Source organism: Acanthopagrus latus, chromosome 12, assembly GCF_904848185.1.
Source record: "Acanthopagrus latus isolate v.2019 chromosome 12, fAcaLat1.1, whole genome shotgun sequence".
NCBI classification, from domain to species: Eukaryota; Metazoa; Chordata; class Actinopteri; order Spariformes; family Sparidae; genus Acanthopagrus; species Acanthopagrus latus.
The window spans coordinates 10,411,095-10,434,341 of record NC_051050.1 but is presented as its reverse complement, the minus strand read 5'-3'; the positions used below and the strand labels follow the sequence as shown (position 1 = coordinate 10,434,341).

Genomic DNA, 23,247 nt, shown 5'->3' with positions numbered 1-23,247 from the left:
CAGATGAAAGTAGGTGTGTGCAGATGGGCTGTTAATAGACATAAAAAGGTGTTGTTTTTGTGTTAAAAAACAAAATAAAATGTTGCAGTGTATTTGCTTTTGTCCAATGTGTGCACAGCAGACGTGCTCACACTTAACAGTGTATTTAAGTGCCCCTGATACACAGTTTGGTTCCCAGCAGTCTGCGCATGCTCGCAGAGAGACTGTGTTACCAATTTGAATTGAGTGACACGCAGTATGATGGGAAGCCTGAGAACAGCCTGGATAACAGAGACTCCTGGTGGCTAAAAGTGTTACAGCAGTTAAGACTTTAATACAACATATAGCCATCCAGCCAGAGAGACAGACCGTCAGACAGACAGATAGACGGACAATGCTGTCCCCCTCAGCTCTTTTCCATACTCATCAGTCTCATCGGGTTGTTCATTTTGTCAGAACTGAGTCCTCCAGCTGTCATTGTGGGTTTATCATTTATTTTTATAGGTACAGTAACCAGAGGAGTGATGTTCTGCACAGCTGGAGAAAATGAGCATATGTTGCAGTTCTCACAGGAATGCAAGACTGAGGGATACTGCGGGTGTTTCTTTTTCTCATCATTCCTCTGTATACTTCAGCGAAATTCTTTCATCTAAAAAATATGAACACGGGAGTTTGCCGATGTTCAGCAGGAGAAGTCAAACATAATACAGTCTGGTCTCATAGACTGCTGCTTTAATAGCAAATAATTCTGAAAGGTCCTGAGGTACTGAGATGCCAGTGGTGAGGACAAGGGAAACATTGGCCAAGGATGGATTTGGTATGAATGTGTAGAGATCTTTGCACAGATCTGATCCAGGAATTGATTGAGGTGGGTAAAATGTGTTAGTGCTACATCTACGTATATTAATTACACTCATTTGAAAGACCCCAACTTAAGTCATTACGGTGCCCTGAGAGATGTGCTATCACATTTGAGTTAATGTGGACTGTGATTATAATAATCCTGGATATTAACAGGATCATTCTACTATTAATGATGCTGTAAGATTTTTCCTTAATATGAGTTGTTGATAAGAGAGAATATTCAATCCTGTCTCTATGTGTTGCTTCTAGCTCCAGCCTGGCTAAATCTCTCTGTTTTCTCCCTCAGAATGGTCTTAACGGGTTACACCTGGCCTCTAAAGAAGGTCATGTTAAGATGGTCCTGGAGCTACTACACACTGGCATTGAACTGGAAGCCACCACCAAGGTACATTGTTTTCTCTGTGTACTTTTCATTTCACACTGAAATGTACAACAAGGAGTTTTTCACCGATAATGAGACAGTCTTAATTTAATACTGATGTCTCGTGATGACCTACGTAAGCAAACATAGCCTAATTCTATATAGCTCTTATTTTATAATAAGTAATACAATTAAAACCTTTTTTCTGGTATGGTGCTGAGGATGCCTCTGGGTGTCTCACAGCCTGAGGTAAGAATCTGCTTTGAGTCTGGTGGTAAGATCTTAACATCAGCAGAGCCCACAGGGAAAGTCAGAATTAACCTTGTACCTGCTCGAAGTGAATTAAAGCACTTTTAGTTCTCACAATTTCCCCATGTCTTTCTTGGACTTATCATTTTATCGTGTGAATGTGCCTTCAGTTTTACCTAAGACATGCCATAAAACATAAGTAAAAACATGCATTCACTATAAAAACATATATGAGACAATACATACTTTACATAAAAGAGGAACAAAGACACATCTGGGCAGTAGACCTTCTTAGAATTCACATTACATAAGTATGTAATTCACACAATTTTCACGAAAATTAACCATCTGTGCACAAAACTACAGCAATGTCTCAGGAGCACCATCTGTAGGTGCAGAAACTACTTTGATTTTTTACTTTAACTGCACTTGGTACAACAGATTTCTTGTAGATATTTCTATTTGCCATCAGTCGCTCTGCGCTAACTCAGCTGGACTGCAACTATAGACCAAGCATTTTTGCTTATTTAACCAGGTGCAATACCTCTTCAAAGCTAGTCATGCATTTTTTTCAAAGTTTTTATCTATATCAATACTTTCAGAATTATTTAGCATACTCATTACATCATAACTGGTGCCTTTTTGCTGGCGGTGTGGGCATTTTGCCATTAAATAACAAAATTGTGCTACTTTCGCTGTCACAGTTTTGTCTTGTACGCTGAAATACACATGCTGTATCTCACTGTAGAAAACTAGGCCATTAGGTTTCAGTTATTTTCCTTTCACTCACTCAGATTTTTCCCCCCTCTCTCTCTTTTGGTGTGGTTTTGTGTGGGGCTGTGTGTCTATGTGTACTTAACCTCCAGAAAGGGAACACAGCCCTCCATATCGCAGCACTGGCAGGGCAGGAGAAAGTGGTGGCTGAGCTTGTCAACTATGGTGCCAACGTTAATGCCCAGTCACATGTGAGTCACTGCAAGCTGTGTGCAAGAGCAGAGTGTGAAAGTCTGTTTGTGTGTGCATGTGTGTGTGTGTAACACATCAGCGATAGAGATGTCCATCTTTTTTTACATAAGGTGTTAATAAGGACGAATGTGTGTAAAGATAAATACTTGGCAAACATCAAATCTTGTAATATGGCTTGAGGCCCATATTATTGTTTGTTTTTAACTATACATGATGTTTCTGTGCACTAACAGAAAGGGTTCAGTCCTCTCTACATGGCAGCACAGGAGAATCATTTAGAGGTGGTCAAGTTCCTGCTTGAGAATGGCGCCAATCAGAGTCTCCCAACAGAGGTATGAGTTTTCTAACTGGCTGAGGCTTTCCAGACCTGCCATACTGATGATTAGCTATCAGCTATTACTGTAAATGCCAAAGCAGTTATTGACTATAGATATGAACAAACATGATGTGATGATTTTCTAAAGGACACAAGGCCCATTTCTCAGTTTCTATGTTGTGCAGCAAATGTTATTTGATATTTAGCATTTTAAAAGATGGAAAATTGGGTTGTTTAAATGTGGACTGTGTGCCAGGAGAGCATCTGCTTTTACAATGTCATCAAACTGTTATCACTCATCCCTTTCACTTGCTGTCCCTGCTCTCAGGATGGCTTCACTCCCCTGGCAGTAGCACTCCAGCAGGGCCATGAAAATGTTGTGGCGCTGCTTATCAACTATGGCACCAAGGGCAAAGTCCGCCTCCCCGCACTGCACATCGCTGCGCGAAACGACGATACGCGCACCGCTGCAGTGCTCCTCCAGAATGACCCCAACGCTGATGTTCTCAGCAAGGTATATAGATTCACTGAGAATGTGAGATTGTGTTGTGGTTAACTTAGTCAAGTGTCACAATACAGACAGCTGACAGGATTACATTTACAGAAAAATTACAGTTTGAATGCCGTTTCCTTGATAATAAGAACACTCATACATTAAGAGAAGCAGGTGCCACAGCTTTATTATCAGAAGAATAATGCTGTTTATTAGAAAATATGATCTTTAGAGTGCATAAAATTTTTTAACTAACTATGTCCCAAACTGTCAGTTTGCATTATGCATATCATTTCTACCTTGTTTCGTACTAGTGGAATAAACACTTTTATCCTCCCACTTTTCCTGTGTCTCTTTCCATGTAGACTGGTTTCACACCTCTCCATATTGCTGCCCACTATGAGAATATGAGTGTAGCCCAGCTGCTACTGAACAGAGGAGCCAATGTAAACTTCACCCCCAAGGTCAGTTGATCTCAGCTGCAGGATCAACATTTTGACACTTTCCCTATATATTTTGTTGTTTGATATGATTATGAAGAGTCCTGACTTAGATCTTGCCCCATGCTTCTCTAGAATGGCATCACGCCCCTTCATATAGCCTCCAGGAGGGGCAATGTGATGATGGTCAGACTACTGCTGGACAGAGGTGCACAGATTGATGCCAAGACTAAGGTAGTGTACCATTTAGCTCTACTCTGCTTTGTCAATTTGTCACTTATACATGTCTAAAGCCTTTATAATCTGTTCCCCCCATCTGTCATCCTTCCTTTGCTCATTTCTGTCTCTCGCATCGTTTAACATCTTTCCAATTACTGTCCCGGTGTCTCTCTTTTGTAACTCGTCTCTTTGTAGGATGAGCTGACTCCTCTCCACTGTGCAGCCAGAAATGGTCACGTTCGAATCATTGAGATCCTGCTGGAACACGGTGCTCCCATCCAAGCTAAGACCAAGGTGGATGAATTTAAGTACTGCAACTGCTGTGGTTGTCTTTCAGTTATTACTCTCCTTGTGAACTCTGTACTGTTTTTGATTTCTTATCGAATAATCCAACTATTGAGTGAGATTCCATCAGAAAATCTGCATATCAACCATGTTGCTAGAAATGCTTTGATCTGACTTTTTTTAGCACTACACATTGGTCATATCCCCTCAAGGACTCATATTGTGCTATGCTCAGCCCAAGAAAGTACATTTTATTGACTGAGCGTTAAGCATACACCATGATGCATGCACAGGGCTTTATTTGGCAACATTGAGAAATCTATCTCCAACTCTCTTCTCCCTCCCTTACTTTTCCTTTCCTCTTCTTACAGAACGGTCTTTCCCCCATCCACATGGCAGCTCAGGGGGATCACATGGACTGCGTCAGGCAGCTACTGCAGTACAATGCTGAGATCGATGATATCACACTGGACCATTTAACTCCTCTTCATGTAGCAGCCCACTGTGGTCACCATCGGATGGCCAAAGTCTTACTGGACAAGGGGGCCAAAGCAAATGCACGCGCTCTGGTGGGTTTTTGGATTGTTTTGTTGTTCATTGTAGATGACTCTCTAAAATCAATCAAGATGATCATAGTGACTGTTCTTTGTCTTTTTGATCCGTATGTAGACAAGAAATAAATGTTGCAATTATGTTATTTCACAATTCACTCTTATAGTTTAATTGAGGGTGCAATATGTAAGCACTGGCCACCTGTCGAAACTGCTACTGTAGCTAGTTTGCTCAGTCAGCTGTCCAGACTAGCAGCTTGGAGCACCGCAGGCTCTTGGTGTTTACAGAGCTAGCACAGGAGCTCACTCTCTAGCTGCTAAGCAATACGAGTATATAGACGTCTTTCTTAAAATTCTGTTGAAACAGTTTGTTAGATTTTGAATGTTTCAACTGAAATTCTTACATGTTGCACCTTTAAAGGTGTGCACATGTATATCTTTTTAACTGAAAATGTTCAAAAGCTTAAAAGTAAAAACAATCTTTTACACCCATCCCTCTTTACACAGATCATTTTCACATCAAGCAGTTGCCATCAGTGTAGCGACACAACACAGGAATCAAAAATAAATACTTTAAAACTTTTCATCAACAATCTTTGGATGAAAAATCTTAAAGTAATTCTAACTTCAGGAATTTGCACATGAAGCCTAGTTGTGACCTTTTTCCACTGTGTTTCCAGAATGGCTTCACACCTCTCCATATTGCTTGCAAGAAGAACCACATGCGGTCCATGGACCTGCTGCTCAAGCACTCTGCTTCCCTAGAAGCTGTCACAGAGGTGAGTCCATGTGACCACAAGGGACAGAGTCTGAACATGAAAAGTGGCAATGACAAAGAATTACTTATCTTTTCTGTCCTCTTTCGTCCAAATCTGAGACTATAAACAAGTATGTCACGTAACTCCTGTGTAATGCATTGATGTTGAGCCTTGACTCTTGTCTATGTGCAGTCTGGTCTTACTCCACTTCATGTAGCAGCATTCATGGGCCATCTGAACATAGTGAAGAACCTGCTCCAGAGAGGAGCCTCACCCAATGCTTCCAATGTGGTAAGAACTTTTTTTTCACCTCAATCTTGGTTTCTTATCCTTTTTCCTTAACATTTGTCTAGATTGTCCACATAAAGTACCTCTCTTAATTCCACTCTGAATTCAATAATTAATTACTTGAGAAGATTTAATTTCATAGGTCAAACATTAAACAATTAGGAATAGATAGATTAATTCTCTTTTCACCAGCACAGGAAGCCATTGTTATTAAAAAGAATATTGCTCATATTGCTAGACTTCTCTGAACTGTGGACCCTGATTTGCACAAGGATTTGTTTAAAATATATATCTGTAAACCTGATGACAAATTAAAGAATAAAATTACAAATATTTTTTTTATCTGTATGGCATACACTATACCCATAAGTACAACACAAATTAAACAAAAATGCACTGTTCAGCACTATGTAGTTATTGATGAATTGATTGAAAGTTTCCATTACATTAGTGACTTTTTACAATTCTCTACACCAGAAAGTGGAGACTCCCCTCCACATGGCCTCCAGAGCAGGACACTGTGAAGTTGCTCAGTTCCTGCTGCAGAATTCAGCACAAGTAGATGCCAGGGCAAAGGTACGAGCTATCTAGTCATGTAAACAAGCTTTTCGTGTGTACTATATGTTGTTGCCATTCAGTATATCTGAAGGAGGTCATTGCTGCCTTGTAATCTGCAGAAAAAGTTTCACAAAACATAGCTAATTACCCTTTTTCTCTCTGAGTGCAGGATGACCAGACACCCTTACACTGTGCAGCCCGCATGGGCCACAAGGAGCTTGTCAAACTTCTCCTTGAGCACAAGGCCAATCCCGACTCAGCTACAACTGCGGGCCACACACCATTACACATCTCTGCTCGTGAAGGACACATCCACACTATTCGAATCTTATTGGATGCTGGAGCACAGCAGACCAAGATGACAAAGGTAGGACAGAAGCCGTGACAGGAAAAAATGGTTGCATCAGCATTAATGCTCAATTACTGCATAAACATCACAGGTTTGACTCACTGGATGCCTGTGAACTGTGTGCTGAGTCACTGCTGCTCACTCACGTGTTTGTGTCCACATAGGCTAAGTTGCTGCTGCAGTTAGGCTCCTGCCTGCCCTGTCTATTTACATGGAGTTTGATTTTGATAATTATCAATAGATATGATGATGAAATAGGATGCTTTTCCTTTACCCCTCTGAGAGAGTGAGAAATCCCAAGGGGGAATCAGAGGGGGGAGGCAGAAAAGTGAAAGTGAAAGAAAGTAACTGCCCCTCACCTGTTCATATTGTGTGTATTGAATTTATTTCTGTGACATATTCTACAGATATAGGCATTAATAATGTGTTTAAATGTTGGTAATCTGTGGATGACTGTCTACAGGTCGTTTTCAGGCATATTTTCAGAAATAGGTGATTCCTAAGACTGCAGACCACGTGATGCAGCTGCCATGCTTGACATGCGTATGGGATACATTAAGTTATCCAGTAATATATAACCTGTCATTTTTCTGTTTTCTGTAATCCTCCTCCATTTTTATCACATGTTCAGAGATGTATTGATGTTGGATGTTAACAACAAATTCATGAGATAGCCCAGCCTTCCCTCAAATCAGTGTAATGTACAACAATAATAACCACACAATATCTCTTTCCTAATTCTGTTTTCTTTTGAGCAGAAAGGCTTCACTCCTCTCCATGTGTCCTCTAAATATGGGAAGGTGGATGTTGCTGAGCTCCTCCTGGAGAGAGGAGCCAACCCTAATGCAGCTGGGAAGGTGAGACAATCTGTGCTTCCTGTAGTTCAACTCTCTGAAGAGAACAAAAACAATAAAGCACTCTTTACAAGGCTGTGAGGAGCCCACATAGAGATGATAAACCATGGTCATGTTTCACATATATATATGTGTTTCTGTGTGTTTTTGTGTGTCTTTATATATGTGTCCATGTGTATGTGTGTGTGTGTGTGTGTGTGTGTGTGTGTTTGTTTAACAGAACGGTCTGACACCCCTTCATGTGGCCGTCCATCACAACAACCTGGATGTTGTTAAACTCCTGGTCAGCAAGGGAGGATCTGCACACAGCACTGCCCGAGTAAGATGCTCACATATACGTGTGCACATACTCACATAGGCACACAGCAGTAGGCCTGCATAAGACGTTATGCCACTGCTATAAAGTTATATTATAGCATAATAATGCAAGTATACAGTATGAACATTTAAGTGTTATTAGTATATTGGAATACTAGAATATCTTAAATGTATAAAATATAAAAAAAATAACTAAAAGTTGAATATCAAGACAATAATAATTGTGATTCAATGAATATTAAACATTTGACAAGTCGATAAATTATTGTGAAAGACCCAAACAGCATGCCACTGACACACATACCAAAACAAAAGAGTGTGTGATGTGCCCTGATGCACGTGACAGCTTTTAGTTAGTTTTAATCTAAAATTAGATATGAACGGTGTTAAGATAAACAATGGATTAATGTCCCTGTCTCTTGCCACAGAATGGCTACACTCCCCTTCACATAGCAGCCAAGCAGAACCAGATGGAAGTGGCCAGTTGTCTGCTGCAGAATGGGGCGACGCCCAATGCCGAGTCCCTCCAAGGCATCACGCCCCTGCACCTGGCTTCACAAGAGGGGCGACCTGATATTGTTGCCCTGCTCATCTCCAAACAGGCCAACGTGAATCTGGGAAACAAGGTACAGAAATACAATGTAGTGAAATGCTTTTTTTTAAATCACCTTCGAAAAATATAGTAATTTTTAAGAGAATCTTGAAAATGCTGTTGGAAAAGCTAAATTTTCATGTGTCTGGTCCATTCTGTCTTGTAGAATGGATTGACCCCACTGCATCTTGTGGCTCAGGAAGGTCATGTGGGAATCGCTGACACACTGGTCAAACAAGGAGCCTCCATTTATGCTGCCTCACGGGTAAGTTAAACCACCTCCACTGGTACATGGAATTATAGAAACGATATTATTAGCTGGCGTCTCTCCTTAAAGATTACACTGAAAAATCAACCTTTGGTTTTTAGAATCAGATGGGTCAGACCTACACTATGTTGTCATAGTAATAAGGCTATTCTCTTATTGATAATTTTCTCTACATAATTCATTCATTAAGTGTAAAGATTGCAAGGTCTTGCCTCTTCAAGAACTAAGGGTTCATCTGGCAATGAATACGTGGATCGCAATTTAATATCATATAATATTAATGATAATATATGAATATTCAATTTTACAGCATGTGGTCTTTTTACACTAGCTTATCAGATGTTTTAGAAATGTAAGCTTTATATTAAATCTACCAAGCAACTAAAAAGACAATATAAAAATGTAACCTAAAAGTAGGTGATTTATCTTGTAGATTAATATATTATCATTTCTGAGCTTGTTTAATGTTTGCTGCCTTTATAAAATGTTGCATTCTCCTGATTATAAGAATTTGTACACAAGCATTGATGAGCAACAACTGTCTCTCTCTCCTTGTCCCAGATGGGCTACACACCCCTTCATGTGGCCTGTCACTATGGCAACATCAAGATGGTGAAGTTCCTTCTGCAGCAGCAGGCCCAAGTGAACAGCAAGACAAGGGTAAACTATATCTATGTCACCTGTATAATATGTCTCAGCAAATCTGACTGCATTTATGTTTTATTCACTTGTTAGACCCTTGATGTTTTGCCTCCAGTGATATGTTATCCAGCATGAGCAGAATGGCTGGAGCGACACCGGTATAGTTTTGAATAGTAATGTCTCTTAGTCTCTTTTTTAGTCTGACCATCTTCTTTTCTTTTTTTCCCCAGATGGGCTACACCCCTCTGCACCAGGCAGCTCAGCAAGGCCATACAGATATTGTCACCCTGCTGTTGAAACATGGAGCCCAGCCCAATGAGATTACTTCGGTGAGCAACCCCATATCCTACACCATGTTCTCAGTTGTCCAGGTCATGGTTATTCTAATTGCTATATCATAGTCTAGCACTTAAAAAAACATGTGTCCTATTGATAATGATGAAATAAATAAGGATTATTTGAAGGCCTCCCTCTGAGACAATACCTACTAATGTGATTCAGGTGGGTTGACTGAAATCTTTTAATATAACCAGTAAAATACACAATTCAAGTTCAGTGGTTCCAAGGTCCTGGAATGGTGCACAGGGGCATACGTTCATATGAACATCATGATCAGAAACATTCGATATAATGTCCAATGTTAACACCATCCCATATTTTTTAAAATAAGATTATCAGTACTTTACTGTAATATCTATCATTGTATTGTATGATATACACGAGAACCCCCTTTCCGTCTGTATGATTCTGTATGATATGTTTGCAATGTGTATATTACATGTGTGTAATTGCTAATTCCATATGGAGAGAAATCGCATTACCAAAGCTACAATAACACAACACAGTCTGTAGGTTTGAACATCAGTTTAGTTTTTCCGCTTGAAAAAGTATGTATGCACACCATATAACAAACTTTTTTTGGTTTTGAAGATGGTAAAGCCACTAAATGTGGCATTCCATCTCCCACCTTCAGCTGCTTTCACGCTACAACACTGCTGTTGTTTGCAAGCTAACATTGCTAACGCAAGCTAGCAAACGTTAACGCTAATGCTAGCTAATGGTAATGTGGCTAACACTAGTTAGCTAACATTAGGGCTGTACAGTATGACGGGCGCATACTGTAGAACTCAACCATTCTTGCATTTTTTCCACAAACTGGCAACTATCGAGATGGTTGATTGCTGACGAAACACAGGTACCACATGATACCAGTGGTACTATCCTGTTGGCTCACAAACCTTGTTAGACGCTGGAACAAACCATCAGATTTCTTATACAGAGATAAATAAAACAATAATTTCAGACCCCACAAACATTGTAAAGTTATTAATTCACAATCTTTATTATATTTTTAAGGAACAGTCTTTCTTTTTGCACATTTCTGCAAACTCTGTAGATAAGAATATTAAAAAAAAATATTTATCAACAGAAATTGTATCAAAATGACTATTGAACAGAAACATCTATTGGAATATTTTGCATGATGTTACTCATCTTTCTCTGTATAGAATGGGACATCTCCCCTGGGTATTGCCAAGCGGCTGGGTTATATCTCTGTCATCGATGTGCTGAAACTGGTTACCGAGGAGTCGGTCTCCACGGTGAGCAACACATCATGCATGGTTCACATGGTTACACCAATACGCAAATAAATATCCTTGAGGCGCCATGACTCAGATGTTCAATCAAACGAATGTCTTGTTTTTATGAAGTTTAGCTTCCTCACCTGCATTTTCTACCTGTTCCCCTCTCGCTTCTCTCCATCGCTCTCCTTCCTCTGTCTCCACTATATCTTGCACCCTCCGTCTGCTCCTCACAGATCACTACAGAGAAGCATCGGATGAGTTTCCCTGAGACAGTAGATGAGATTTTGGATGTTTCAGAGGATGAAGGTAGGCTATCCATTGTGATTATTTTAAATAAATCAACTGTACATCTTTGATAGTTAATTTTCAGCTCTGATTTGTTCGATGATGACTGTATGGGAGGTACACTGACACATCACAGTGCCACCATGAATTTCAATAAGTGTATGACTGTTTATGACACCTTTTTTCCATTTGTTTTTTTAGGGGTTGCCCAGCTTACCTTAGGTAGGAGTGTGTCTGTATCTCTGGCTTGTCCGGTCGGGTGACTCGTGAACTTGTGCCTTCATTGCCAAATGCCCTTTTCTCATTTTCTCTGTGTGTCACTAATTGTCTTTTCTAATCAGTTCGTCTGACTCTGATCTCAACTGCAGCCCTGTCTGCTCCTCTCTGTCTTTATCTCTTCTATCGTTGTTCTCTTTTCCTCTCCCTCTCGCTCAGAGATTTATTTGAAAAGAAAAAATTTGTCAGTTTTTCATCAGCATGAAGTCACAACATTTTCCTTTTACCAGCGTTCAATGCACATCTGTCCGTGGAAATCATTACTGACAGAACTCCAGTATTTAAGAGACAAATGGCTCCCATCCAAATCCAGCTATTTTGAAAATGAGTTCTCCTACCATTTACTGCCTAATTGATCAAAAGCTGATTACACACATGCTGTGGCCCAGCTGTGACACCCACCTGCGAACAACGCGTACAGTTGCTGTTCAAGCAGTTGTCTTTTTTCCTTTAAATTAAATCAGTGTAAATATAACAGCATTTTAACATGCAAGCTCCATTGTAATCTATTTTGTTCTTGTTGTACTTGTTTAATTGTATTGTTTTGCTTCTTCTTTAACATTTTTTGTCTACCTGTGCAGCTTGTCCTACTGAATATTTAATTGTCTGTGAGCAGCTTTGTCATGTCAAGTGGTTTATAGTTTACTATTGTTGTTATGATTATGATTTCAATACCATTCCTCCTTAATAATTGAGGTATTTTCTCCTACACAGAAAACAACCATCACCACATGTGATTTCATCTTTAATGGGCATGCTCACTATAAAGCTGTCACCAGGTGCCTTGCAGTTTGCTGTCCATGCAGTGTCCTAAACCGTGTTAATCTTCACTGTCTTACCAGTCCTCTTCTTTCACTTCTTTTGGTTTCCATCGGCTCTGGTTGTTGTTGGTCTGACTCCATCGCTTAGAGTAAAATATTTCAGATTGCTTTGCGCCATGTTTTTCTGTAGTTTCATGAAGGTAAAGGGATGGGAAGGATGGTGGTGTTACGACTTTCATCTGTGGAGAATTGAACCAAGTGACATTATTTTGATTCAAGTGGAGGCATCAGCCACAGTTTTAAGATACTGTCACTCATAGCAAAACAATATAACAATACACATTGGGGGAAAAAGGTGAATTCCATTGGCAGAGTATTTTGTGACTTGAGAACTGAGATCAGCATTATTTTCCCCTGTTTTCCCCTGGTCGTGTCCTTTTCTCTCTTTTGTGCAAACCTATTCTTTGCCAGTTTTTCGTTTTTCCTCTTTGCTCCTCTTCCACCTTTCTCACCACTTTATTTTTGCCTACAGGAGATGAGTTGCTTGGGATGGATGGAGCACGCTATCTCAAGCTTGATGACTTCAAGGACCAAGATGATGACTTCCTTTCTCCAAAGAAAACCCTTAGAGACTTTGAGGGTGGCATGGGTACCACGTGAGTTTTGATTTTATTTTCAGTATTTTTAATTTGGCAGAATAATACCCAGCTGTACTCTTACTATACACTATTCTCACTTCCTCTTCTACAGGCCATATTCTCCTGCTATTCCCAGGATCCCGTGTGTCTCCCCAGAGACTGTACTATTGGATCAGGTAGGCTTAACACATGATGTTGAAAGGATGTCTGACATTTTGTAAGCAATTTTTTTTTTTATCCAGTTGATGACAGATATAAATTTGAACCTTCAATGTTAAAAACATATTCTGACATTTATTTTTATCCCTCTTTGGGCTTCGATTAGATTGTCTCCTCTTTTTCTGATTTACTCTCTGCCTGTTTCTGTCTGTCATTTCCTCGAATTTCTCACACTCCTTTCATTATGCTGTATTTTAGTACCTTCTCCTCTCTCTCTGACTCTTCTCTGTCATTCCCTGCTGCTTTTGTCTGTCTTTAATCTATTCAGTCATGGTTGTTTCACTGCCTCTCAAATTTTCACTGCATGTCTATTTTTCCTCCTCTCTGAACTCAGCACACCCCCGTCCCCCTGCCAAAGGAGTATGACGAAGACTCTCTTATCCCAAGCAGTCCGGCTACAGAGACTTCAGACAACGTCAGCCCTGTGGCCAGCCCCATTCACACTGGGTCAGCTCATAAACCACTTTGCTGCTTGTTAATCCTCATTTTCTAGTTTATTTATGTTAAATTATGTTACACATTGATGTCTCTTGCCAGGCTTCTCATAAAGAACGGATACTGGCAGACTCAATGAGTTAACTGTATTGAAAATGTATTTTTGAAGAACAGAAAGCATGCAAGAACAGCACAGATGATAAAAGGGGAAAATATGTGGAAATTCGTCAAAGAACACTGAATTTACACTCATGTATGATGTGTGTTAGAGGAACGGTTCTTATTTCTGTTTATTTTGGCAATTTTGCAAAGTTCTGTTTCCATTAAATAATAATTGATGTAAGTATGATGGATAATTAACAGTAAAAAACACAATTTTCTAGAGGAAGAATGCATGTTCACAACTGAGAATGCTGGACTTTGCTGAGTCATCCCTCATTTTGTGCTGGTGATGTAATTTTGGCACCAGAGTCTTCATAGTACTGGTCAGGCAGTAGATTGAGTTCCCGCCCATACACCTGACAGCACGAGAGGCTTAGCTGTCAGTCATGATCTCACGCTGCCTTGTTTTTTATCAGATAACAAATCAAACTAAACACTTGAACACACGTCAGTGTTATGAAAAGGATGTAAAATGGCAGTATTTGAGGTGTACTTTCACTGAAGTTAAAGGGGGAGGGGTTATGACCTATACTGCAACCTGCCACTTGGGGGTGATTGAGATGTTTTGGATTTACTTTCAAGGAGCTGACATGTTGTCCGTCTTTGTACAGTCACTTGATGATATGTTGTTGACTATCAGAAACTATTTTAACTGTGCCCAAGTTCACACATTGAATCCAGGTGGGGATCCTCCAACAGTTTAACAGGTTTGAGTTGGCAGATGTGGACTTGACTCCAATCAAAGGCTGCAGATGAGACATATCTTTATTCACAAGGGGATATATTATCTCACTTGGTGCACATATTGTGTGTAGGCTATTTGTTACAATATAATGACAAGCTATAATATAATAGTGATCATAAATATGTTATTAATCAAGAAGGGCTGGATAATCAAAGTGGTTACTATAATCATGAAGGCATAAAATTAAGATACTGCAATTAAGGTTTATTAAGTCTGCCTAGTCATAATTTATGCACAGCACAATGAGTCAGCTTCTGATAAACAGAATATAAAGTGAGGGTGTTAGGGGAGAAAGAGTCACTCTGCCACGCACACACACACACACACACACACACACACACACACACACACACACACACACACACACACACACACACAAATGCCTGTATGAAATATCCTGTCTCATGCAGGATCAGACAGCATGAGGCTCTCCTCTAAAATCTTTTCATGTCATTCTTGTTACACTTAGTGGCCACTCCACATTCCTGTCCTCCCCTGCTGTATTGAGACAATCAAATGAAAAGGGCACCCTCATAGTGAAGTGAGGTCTCTTTTATGAGTCACTCAGACAAAAACCAGATCAATTCAGAAAATTCAGCTGAAGGGAAAGCCAGAGAATTTAATGTGCCTGTGGGACTCAATGCTAAGTGGATGTTGATCATAATCGGATGAAGTTTGAATGTGATGACACAATTGTCTGAACCTTTTTCTCCATTTGTGGGATCACTGTTTTCACTCTCAGCTTCCTGGTGAGTTTCATGGTAGATGCAAGAGGAGGCTCTATGCGAGGCAGCAGACACCACGGCCTGCGAGTTATCATTCCTCCTCGAACCTGCACTGCCCCAACACGCATCACCTGCCGTCTGGTCAAACCTCAGAAACTGACCACGCCTCCCCCACTCGTGGAGGGGGAGGGACTAGCAAGCCGTATCATCTCTCTAGGGCCCTCCAGTATGCAATTCCTTGGGTGGGTAAATGTTGTACTAGTTTTACTTCATGTAAAAAAAAAATGATGATTGTGAAGAACATTGTGTTTGTTGTCTGTAAGTCGATAAGTGGATTTATGTTTGCAGCATGTGGCTATTCATGCAAAAATGTTCCTGCAAAGATATTTTTCACTTTGATTAAAGTAAGATTTGTAAAATAGTTGTAAAGGGTGGTTAAGATGATTAGCAGAAACTATAAGTAAAATTGACTTGACAGTGACAGTAATGTGCTGTTATCATGCTTCACTTGAAATTAAATAGTAACATTCATAGTGCCATCTAGTGGACTTCAAATGGTTTAATTATGTCAAGTAGTCACTGGAAATTATAGTATATTCGCCGCAACAATAATGGAAAAGTGCAACATTGGATATTATTGTTTTTCTTTTTATAAACAAAGCTACAAAACCTTTTTTTTTTTTTTTTTAACATTCCCAATCACATTTTGTGTGTGTCATGTTTTTTCTAATATCCAACAAATCCATGATGCTCTGTGTGTTAAACAGGTCTGAAACTTCATTCAATAACCAGGTTTAAACACAATCTTTATGTTTCTTTCACAGGCCTGTAATTGTGGAAATCCCCCACTTTGCCTCACTGGGCCGAGGGGATCGAGAGCTTGTGGTCCTCCGCAGTGAAAATGGCTCAGTCTGGAAGGAACACCGCAATCGCTATGGTGACGAAGTGCTGGAAACTATCCTTAATGGCATGGATGAAGGTCAGTGTAATGGTAATAGATAGCTGTCAGAGAGACATGCATCAGTCTTAATCTTGATATATGACTCTGAAGTGACAGAAGAAGGGCACAGGGAGGAGATCATTTTTTATGGAAAGTAAACTCCATCTCACCTGGTCATATGTAATAAAACTGTGTCTAGACTTGGAGAGTCAAGAGGAGCTGGAGAAAAAGAGAATCCGTCGGATCATCTCCACAGACTTCCCCCTCTACTTCGCTGTGGTTTCCCGCGTTCAGCAGGAGAGCGATCTCATTGGTCCAGAAGGCGGCCGGCTGACCAGTAAGCTGGTTCCCCACGTCGAGGCCATCTTCCCAGAGACGGCTGTCACCAAGAGAGTGAGACTAGGACTACAGGTAAGGGGAGGAGCTGAAATTTGGAGCAAGAATACAGTAATGGGAGAACGATATGAGTGAGCAGGAATGATTGCAGAGTTTAAAAAAAGTTTGAGCCTATGCATGTCTGTTTGTGCTGCGTTTAGCCACTTTGAGTTGAGATTTGACAGATCTTACATCCTGAAGTTGATGTCCCTCTGTTTGACAAATAGGCCTGAATATGTAAGAGTTGTGTAGTCATCTAGAGGGAATTTATTGTATTGCTGATGGATGCTTTATTCTAATTTTATTGTGTAGCCATTTTGCATGTTTTCTGCATTTACTTTAAATTATATTTATGTTGCAAATGTAATTTTCTTTCCTTACATTTCTTGTAGGTGGTTTCCATCTAGTTACATTATGCATGAACACAACAGTGAACCTGGTTTTGCTGAAAATGAATTGAAACCAATAGCTACTTCAACAGTTGTATAAAATCACTGTATATGACATAAGGTTTATATCACTCTGCATGTTCCGTTGCCAAGAACTGCGCTACATGACGTAAGGAGTATCAGTATCTCTGGTCATCCTATACAGCACTGTTTCTAAATTAGCATTTGCAACACGTGGCATCTGTCCTGCCAAACCACAGCTTTTGGCAAATGTGTGGCTAACTGTCATCCAGACCCCCACAGACACACATATGGGAACTCATACACTCATGCTGACTATCTCTTTTCCCACAACACCTCCACTTGGTTTTGTTTTTCACGACAGAATGATTACGACAGATTATGGGCTCAACATTTCAGGTTTTTTTTGGGTCACTTCAAGCACTGATTTGTCACAGCACTGATGTTATTTAAGGAAATTTTGCATGAGTTTTTTTTTTGTTTGTTTGTTTTTGCTTTGCCTCATGCTGCTCTGTTTATGTTTTCCTTTTATCCAGCCATTCATCACTCCTCAGTTCCCTGATTTAAGTTGTGAGCCACACTGACCGAGCTGGTGCACTGATCTGAGTTGGGTCAGGTTTGAAATATGAATTGAGTGCATGTGTGAGTATGGCTGCGAGTTTGATGTTTCAGTCTATTGCACGTGTTGCCCAGTTTTGACCTTGTGTACTTTCTATTTCCTGCCTATCGTGTCCTTCTAGACCACCGATATTTCCTTCAGTTTTTGTATTGTGGTTATTCCTGAGTTTTATACCCTGCCTTCTTCAGCTCCATATCCTTTAAACCATCTGTTCTGACATCCTCCTTTTTAATAACCTTTTCCCCACACCACTTCCACCTCAGGCACAGCCAATCCCAGATGAACTGCTGACACGGCATCTTGGCAACCAGGCGACCTTCAGCCCAGTGGTTACCATCGAGCCACGCAGACGCAAATTTCACCGTCCAATTGGGTTGCGTATCCCTTTGCCACCATCCTGGAGGGAGAGTCCTCGGGATGCCGGGGAGGGTGACACCACCAGCTTGCGCCTCCTCTGCAGTGTCATTGGTAGGATCTATTTGGAAACATATCAAAACGAAAGATTCTGTGAAGTTTGGCTTTTTCAGAGCTACAAAAATTAATTGATTAACTGTCAACAGTAAAATGAATCACCATGGTAGTGGACCAACAAGACATTTGAGGTTGTTATATGGGGACATTTTTCACCATTTTCTGACAGCTGACCAGACAACTAATTGATTTAACCAGAAAAATAATCAGGACTTTAAATTGAATTTTTTGGATCTAGCTATACCAGAGAATGTGCTGTAGAATTATGTGTAGAGGCTTCTGTTACATTGGTTATCGAGGCATGAATGACACAGTCTGGCTGTTGTATGTCAGGTGGCACAGCACCAGCTCAGTGGGAGGACATCACTGGAACCACCAAGCTGATGTACGCACACAACTGTGCCAACTTTACCACCAATGTTTCTGCAAGGTGAGTCAGCTTTTCTTCCCGTGCTCTGAATGTCACTCAAGTTTCTATCTAACACTTTTAACCTTCTCTTTTCTCTTCTTCTATCTTAACCAGATTCTGGCTGGCAGACTGTCCACGCACAGCGGAGGCAGTGACTTTTGCCAATTTGCTTTACCGGGAGCTGATGTCCGTCCCATATATGGCTAAGTTTGTCATTTTTGCAAAGATGAACGAGGCGCGAGAAGGACGCTTGCGTTGTTACTGCATGACAGATGACAAGATGGATAAAACACTGGAGCTGCATGAAAACTTCACCGAAGTGGCCCGCAGTCGAGACATTGAGGTCAGCACAGGGGCAAAGGAAATTGCTAACTTCAGACAAAGGGAAAGGTGTTATAGCAAGCAGTAGGGGTCATGGCAAACTCAAAATAGTTCCCTGACAGGGCAAAAAGATTTCACATAACTATAAGAATAGTTTTAGTAGGAATTTAATTCCAGCTTCTCAGAAGTAATACTTAGTAAATGCATTTTAAGATGCACTGCAAGAAAATAAGCACTTTTTACTTGCATTGCTTCCAAAACCTCCCTATCTTATTAGACATGATCCTGCAAGGAGACAGTTCTCTGCAGAACAGAGGAGTAGGTGTTTGTGTCTTATAACATCAATCCGCTCTCTGGTTGTTTTACAAGAGTCTAGTCTTTGTGAGATTCTCTTGCTGTTATGACTTATTTTGTCCCCCTTACCATTTTATGAAATGCTCCATAGCTGATGGAGGGCATGCCGCTGCACCTGGAGTGTTCTGGAAACCTAGTGCCCATCAGGAAGGCCACCCAGCAGCCCCGCAGCTTCAGCTTCCAGGCTTTCAGAGATAACAGGCTGCCTGTCTCTGTCAAGGTCTGTCTCTACCTAACTGTTCATATGCCTGCTTCTTCTGTCACTCGCTACATATTCATACTGTACTGTGGTTTTGTTCGTTCAGTCGTTGGATTCAGTGTCAAGGATCCCCTCGCCAGCTAGTCAGTGTTCCTGCTGATCACCCAAACAACCTGTTTGTACTGTGGTTTTTGTGTGTTTGCTTTCCACTGTCATATCTCTCAGCCAGTCTCTGAGTTGTCTCACCGTTAGCATTTATAGTTAATAAAATACAAATAACTCATTATCTAACTCATTCAACATAACAGCAGCATTGCGCCAAGAAAGTTCAACTGAAAACAGCTGAAGTCTAAGATTAAAGTAAAAACTGTAGTGTAATTTTATGCAGTTTGAAGGGAAACTGATGGTAATAATGTTGATCATTTTGAATATATTGATACATTTCTCAATCTGTTTATGTCTGTCGATAAACAATGTCTATATTTTTCCCAGATTTTTTTGGTTCCGTTCTGTTTCATTTTGATCAAATTTACCTTTGATGAATGCATGATAATGAATACCTCCCTAATACGTAACGTTACAGTTTTGTAAGTGTGTCCCAAGGTTACAGATGAATCACTTCTTACTGAGCCTAACTTTCAGTCATTTCTCATTTCTGTTTAAACCTCCTCTCTTGCCAAAACTTCATACTGTGCGTTCCCTTTTTCATGTCTGTCTTGTTAACATATTTATGTAATTTTTTTTATTGTTGATTTTGTTTGGTAATCCATCTGTTTGTCTGTCAGTGTGACACGCACTACTGATCAGTAACAGCTAGATGAATATTTTGATAAATAAATCTTCATCACGTCGTAACTAAGCAACAAACAACTTACCTTTCTACCTGACGACTCACTGGGGTAATTGTTTGCATGTCCTGTGACTCCCTCACTTTCTTTGCCTGCCTTCCTATCTTGCGGCCTTGCCTGTCTGTACGTGTCTGTCTCACTGTCTCTCTTTCTCTCTCTCACGGTCACTCTGTAACTGTCTGGTCTGACAGACGTCCAGGTAAAATGTGCAGGTAAATCTCTCCCTCTCGCCTGCCTGTGGACTGCTTCCATCCCTGTTTCCCCCTGCTTCTCGTCCCATGTTACTGCGCCTCATGCTCGAGACATTGTGGAGGGATCTAATACCCGTTTTGATCTGCTTTTTTTCCTCCTATCCTGTCTCTCTTGCTCCGTTTCCCCTCTCTCTTCTTCTCTCATATGCTGTCTCTTTCTTAATTTCCTCTTTTTCTACACCTTTGTTCTCCCTCTCTCTTCCACTACTCTATCTGGTTTGCTCCTTTTCCTGCATTTTCTTTCTTCATATTCTCCATCTTCCTCTGTCCTTCCTTCACTCGCTCCATTCATCACAGGTCAGAGATAGCAACAAGGATGCCGCTGGGTTTTTGTCCTTTCTGCGGAAGTGCACCAAATACGAGGACACACAGCATGTACTGTGTAACCTTAACATAACAATGCCACCATGTGTCAAGGTAAGGTTTGTAAACAACTCCATGCAAGCACACATACATAAACCTTTGTGCTTGAGTATCTCCAGGCAACCATGTGCATGATGAGACAAAGGTCTGGAAACATGACCAAATATGAAGTTTATGAAGTTTATGAAGTTATTCTAAAAGGTTCAATAGAAATGAAGGTGATTTTTGATGACATTATTTGTGGACATACTTTCAGCTATAATAGCCTACAGGTGATAGGACAGGTACTTTTTCAGTGCCCTGCCAAAAAACCAGCATGAAAAGTATTGCATAATCAGGTTGGAGATAAAGGCACCAGCAGATATACTAGCAGACATTGACCCAGAAACTGTATTAAATATACATTGCCATCATGTAGAGATGAGAAAAATAATTTGCTAACTGCATTATTGTCTAATGTATTCTAAAGATAGGTTTGTCAAATACAGTTATTGTCAACACACAACATCCCTGTAGCTTGATACAACAGAAAAAGGCTATGTGCTCTTAGTCGAAACTGTTCTATAAATTTGTTTTTATCATGAGTATTTTGGAGGTTTATTTATCTTTGTATAAATTGTTTTGGATACAAGCACCTGCTGTTTTAATTAAAATCATAAAGCACCAGTGTAATTTATAAGGATATGACAATTTTACTAGGTAGGGTTAAGTTGGAGGCTCTCCTAATTGAAAACAAATAGACTATTTTAGTATCACTAAACCCACTATGATCAATTTGGACATTTAGTTCCAAAGCATATATTATGTGTTTTAAAGGTGTGGTGGATTCAGGTTTGCTTTGTATACTCGATAATTGTTAGGGCACTTTGAAGTAGATGAAAGTCCGGTCTATTAAGATGTATACTTATATATTTCATGCTCATATTCATGTACCTGCAGTCCACCAAACGATAATGTCCTGCAGGCTACACATTTGGGATTAAAGGTATTCTGTTGTTTTATTTTATTTTAGGTCGTTGGAAGTGAGGAGCGCAGACGAACTTTAACCCCCCTCGCCCTGAGGGAACGCTACAGTGCACTGAACGAGCCGGGTGTGGGTGAGTCCTTCTCTGCCTGAACTTCAGCCCTCTCCTGATTTATACACAGTGGAGATGGGCACTGAATGTTGCATTGACCCTTTTTACCCAAAACCCTTCGCTTCCTACTCTGCCCTCTCTATTTCCCCCTACTGTCTCGCGTGCACGCATGGCACAAAGACTGAGCCTTGGATGCAATGCACTGCCCTACAGTATGCCCCAGAGTTCTTTGCAGTGCAGTTAGAGAAAACCATATTGAATGTATGACCAAAAGAGGATCGGCAGTCACCAACATGACCAAAATGGCTCCATGGCATATGGCAAATTAGCCTTTTCTTTCATGACTGTCTTGATAGCTATGACAACAGATGAATGACATTTGTGATTGGTTTGCATGGCGCTGGTGTCTCCACTGCGATTTCCAATGGCATGGCAGCAGAGACTGTTAGCATTAGCATTGTAGCTTAGCACCGGGAATGGGCAGGACCTCGCAGTGGAGCTAGACAGAGGAGTCCTGATATCGATTGGCCTGTGGTAATTGAACAGAGTCAAGATGGCCGATCTTTAAACGTTAATGATGACAGGGTGGTTGAAAGGGAAAGGCCTTTTCTGTCTATCAAGGACACAGCGCTGCTACATTGCACCTCAGTCCCTCTGTATTGGTTACTGAATGCTACTTTGATTGGTGGGACTAGCACCTGAATGAACCCCAAATTCTGACCTCCCCTGTCCATATGGTGTGCTTAACCCTGAAGATTATTTCGACAAAAACAATGTTGTGGGTATTGCTTATTTCTTTCAACAGAGCAATGATTTTGTCAAGGTAAGTATTGATATTAATAATTGTAACAGCAACTCGAGTCAACATCAAGGCTTTGAGGACACAGAAGATTATTGAAACCCAAAAATCGAATTGCAAAAGTTTGAGTATTTCAGCATTTAAGTATTTGTTAATAGCATATATTTGGACAGCCCAGAGTAATCTCTCTACTAAGTCTCAACATAAACCCTGAAAGTACTGAATACCCATAGACTGCTTTGACACAACATTTTACAAGTGAATTACATAATCAGCTCCAACATTAGAATCACTTACTCAGTATTGTGTAGGTCCTCTTTGTACACCCATTGAGGTATGGACTACACAAGGCCTCTGAAGGTGCCTTGTGGCATTGGGATCCTTAAAGTCCTGTAGGATGCTGGAAGGGGCAGCCATGGATCGTACGTTGTTTAAGCACACCCCACAGATGTTTGTTCTAGAGTTGGTTAAAGCCAAATCAACACCTCAAACCAATCATGAGCAATTTTTGCAGTCTGGCAAAAGTTATCCTGAAGTTATCCTGCTTAAAGAGGCCATGGTCATCAGAGAAAAAAACATTGCTTTTAAGGGATGTATTTGAGCTGCAACAATGTAGGTACACAAGGTTTC

The 23,247-nt window shown here is 40.5% G+C and overlaps 1 protein-coding gene across 4 annotated transcripts in view; it reads left to right on the top strand.

Annotated features, from left to right (window-relative positions):
• The window catches only part of LOC119030519 (ankyrin-1-like), an 80,147-nt gene that overhangs the window by 41,355 nt on the left and 15,545 nt on the right, over window positions 1-23,247 (top strand). For 3 of the 4 annotated variants that reach the window (XM_037118199.1, XM_037118198.1, XM_037118201.1), the window contains exons 4-36: window positions 1,130-1,228; window positions 2,320-2,418; window positions 2,653-2,751; window positions 3,064-3,249; window positions 3,594-3,692; window positions 3,804-3,902; window positions 4,083-4,181; window positions 4,544-4,741; window positions 5,404-5,502; window positions 5,674-5,772; window positions 6,247-6,345; window positions 6,497-6,694; window positions 7,435-7,533; window positions 7,751-7,849; window positions 8,277-8,474; window positions 8,607-8,705; window positions 9,270-9,368; window positions 9,581-9,679; window positions 10,859-10,951; window positions 11,170-11,242; window positions 11,423-11,443; window positions 12,791-12,914; window positions 13,009-13,072; window positions 13,450-13,562; window positions 15,200-15,424; window positions 16,007-16,161; window positions 16,322-16,533; window positions 17,790-17,994; window positions 18,331-18,427; window positions 18,521-18,749; window positions 19,173-19,301; window positions 20,677-20,796; window positions 21,755-21,839. In XM_037118199.1, the coding sequence (XP_036974094.1) occupies window positions 1,130-1,228; window positions 2,320-2,418; window positions 2,653-2,751; window positions 3,064-3,249; window positions 3,594-3,692; window positions 3,804-3,902; window positions 4,083-4,181; window positions 4,544-4,741; window positions 5,404-5,502; window positions 5,674-5,772; window positions 6,247-6,345; window positions 6,497-6,694; window positions 7,435-7,533; window positions 7,751-7,849; window positions 8,277-8,474; window positions 8,607-8,705; window positions 9,270-9,368; window positions 9,581-9,679; window positions 10,859-10,951; window positions 11,170-11,242; window positions 11,423-11,443; window positions 12,791-12,914; window positions 13,009-13,072; window positions 13,450-13,562; window positions 15,200-15,424; window positions 16,007-16,161; window positions 16,322-16,533; window positions 17,790-17,994; window positions 18,331-18,427; window positions 18,521-18,749; window positions 19,173-19,301; window positions 20,677-20,796; window positions 21,755-21,839 (4,111 nt within the window). The remainder of the gene's footprint in view (window positions 1-1,129; window positions 1,229-2,319; window positions 2,419-2,652; window positions 2,752-3,063; window positions 3,250-3,593; window positions 3,693-3,803; window positions 3,903-4,082; window positions 4,182-4,543; window positions 4,742-5,403; window positions 5,503-5,673; window positions 5,773-6,246; window positions 6,346-6,496; window positions 6,695-7,434; window positions 7,534-7,750; window positions 7,850-8,276; window positions 8,475-8,606; window positions 8,706-9,269; window positions 9,369-9,580; window positions 9,680-10,858; window positions 10,952-11,169; window positions 11,243-11,422; window positions 11,444-12,790; window positions 12,915-13,008; window positions 13,073-13,449; window positions 13,563-15,199; window positions 15,425-16,006; window positions 16,162-16,321; window positions 16,534-17,789; window positions 17,995-18,330; window positions 18,428-18,520; window positions 18,750-19,172; window positions 19,302-20,676; window positions 20,797-21,754; window positions 21,840-23,247) is intronic. The other variant, XM_037118200.1, reaches the window with a different exon arrangement.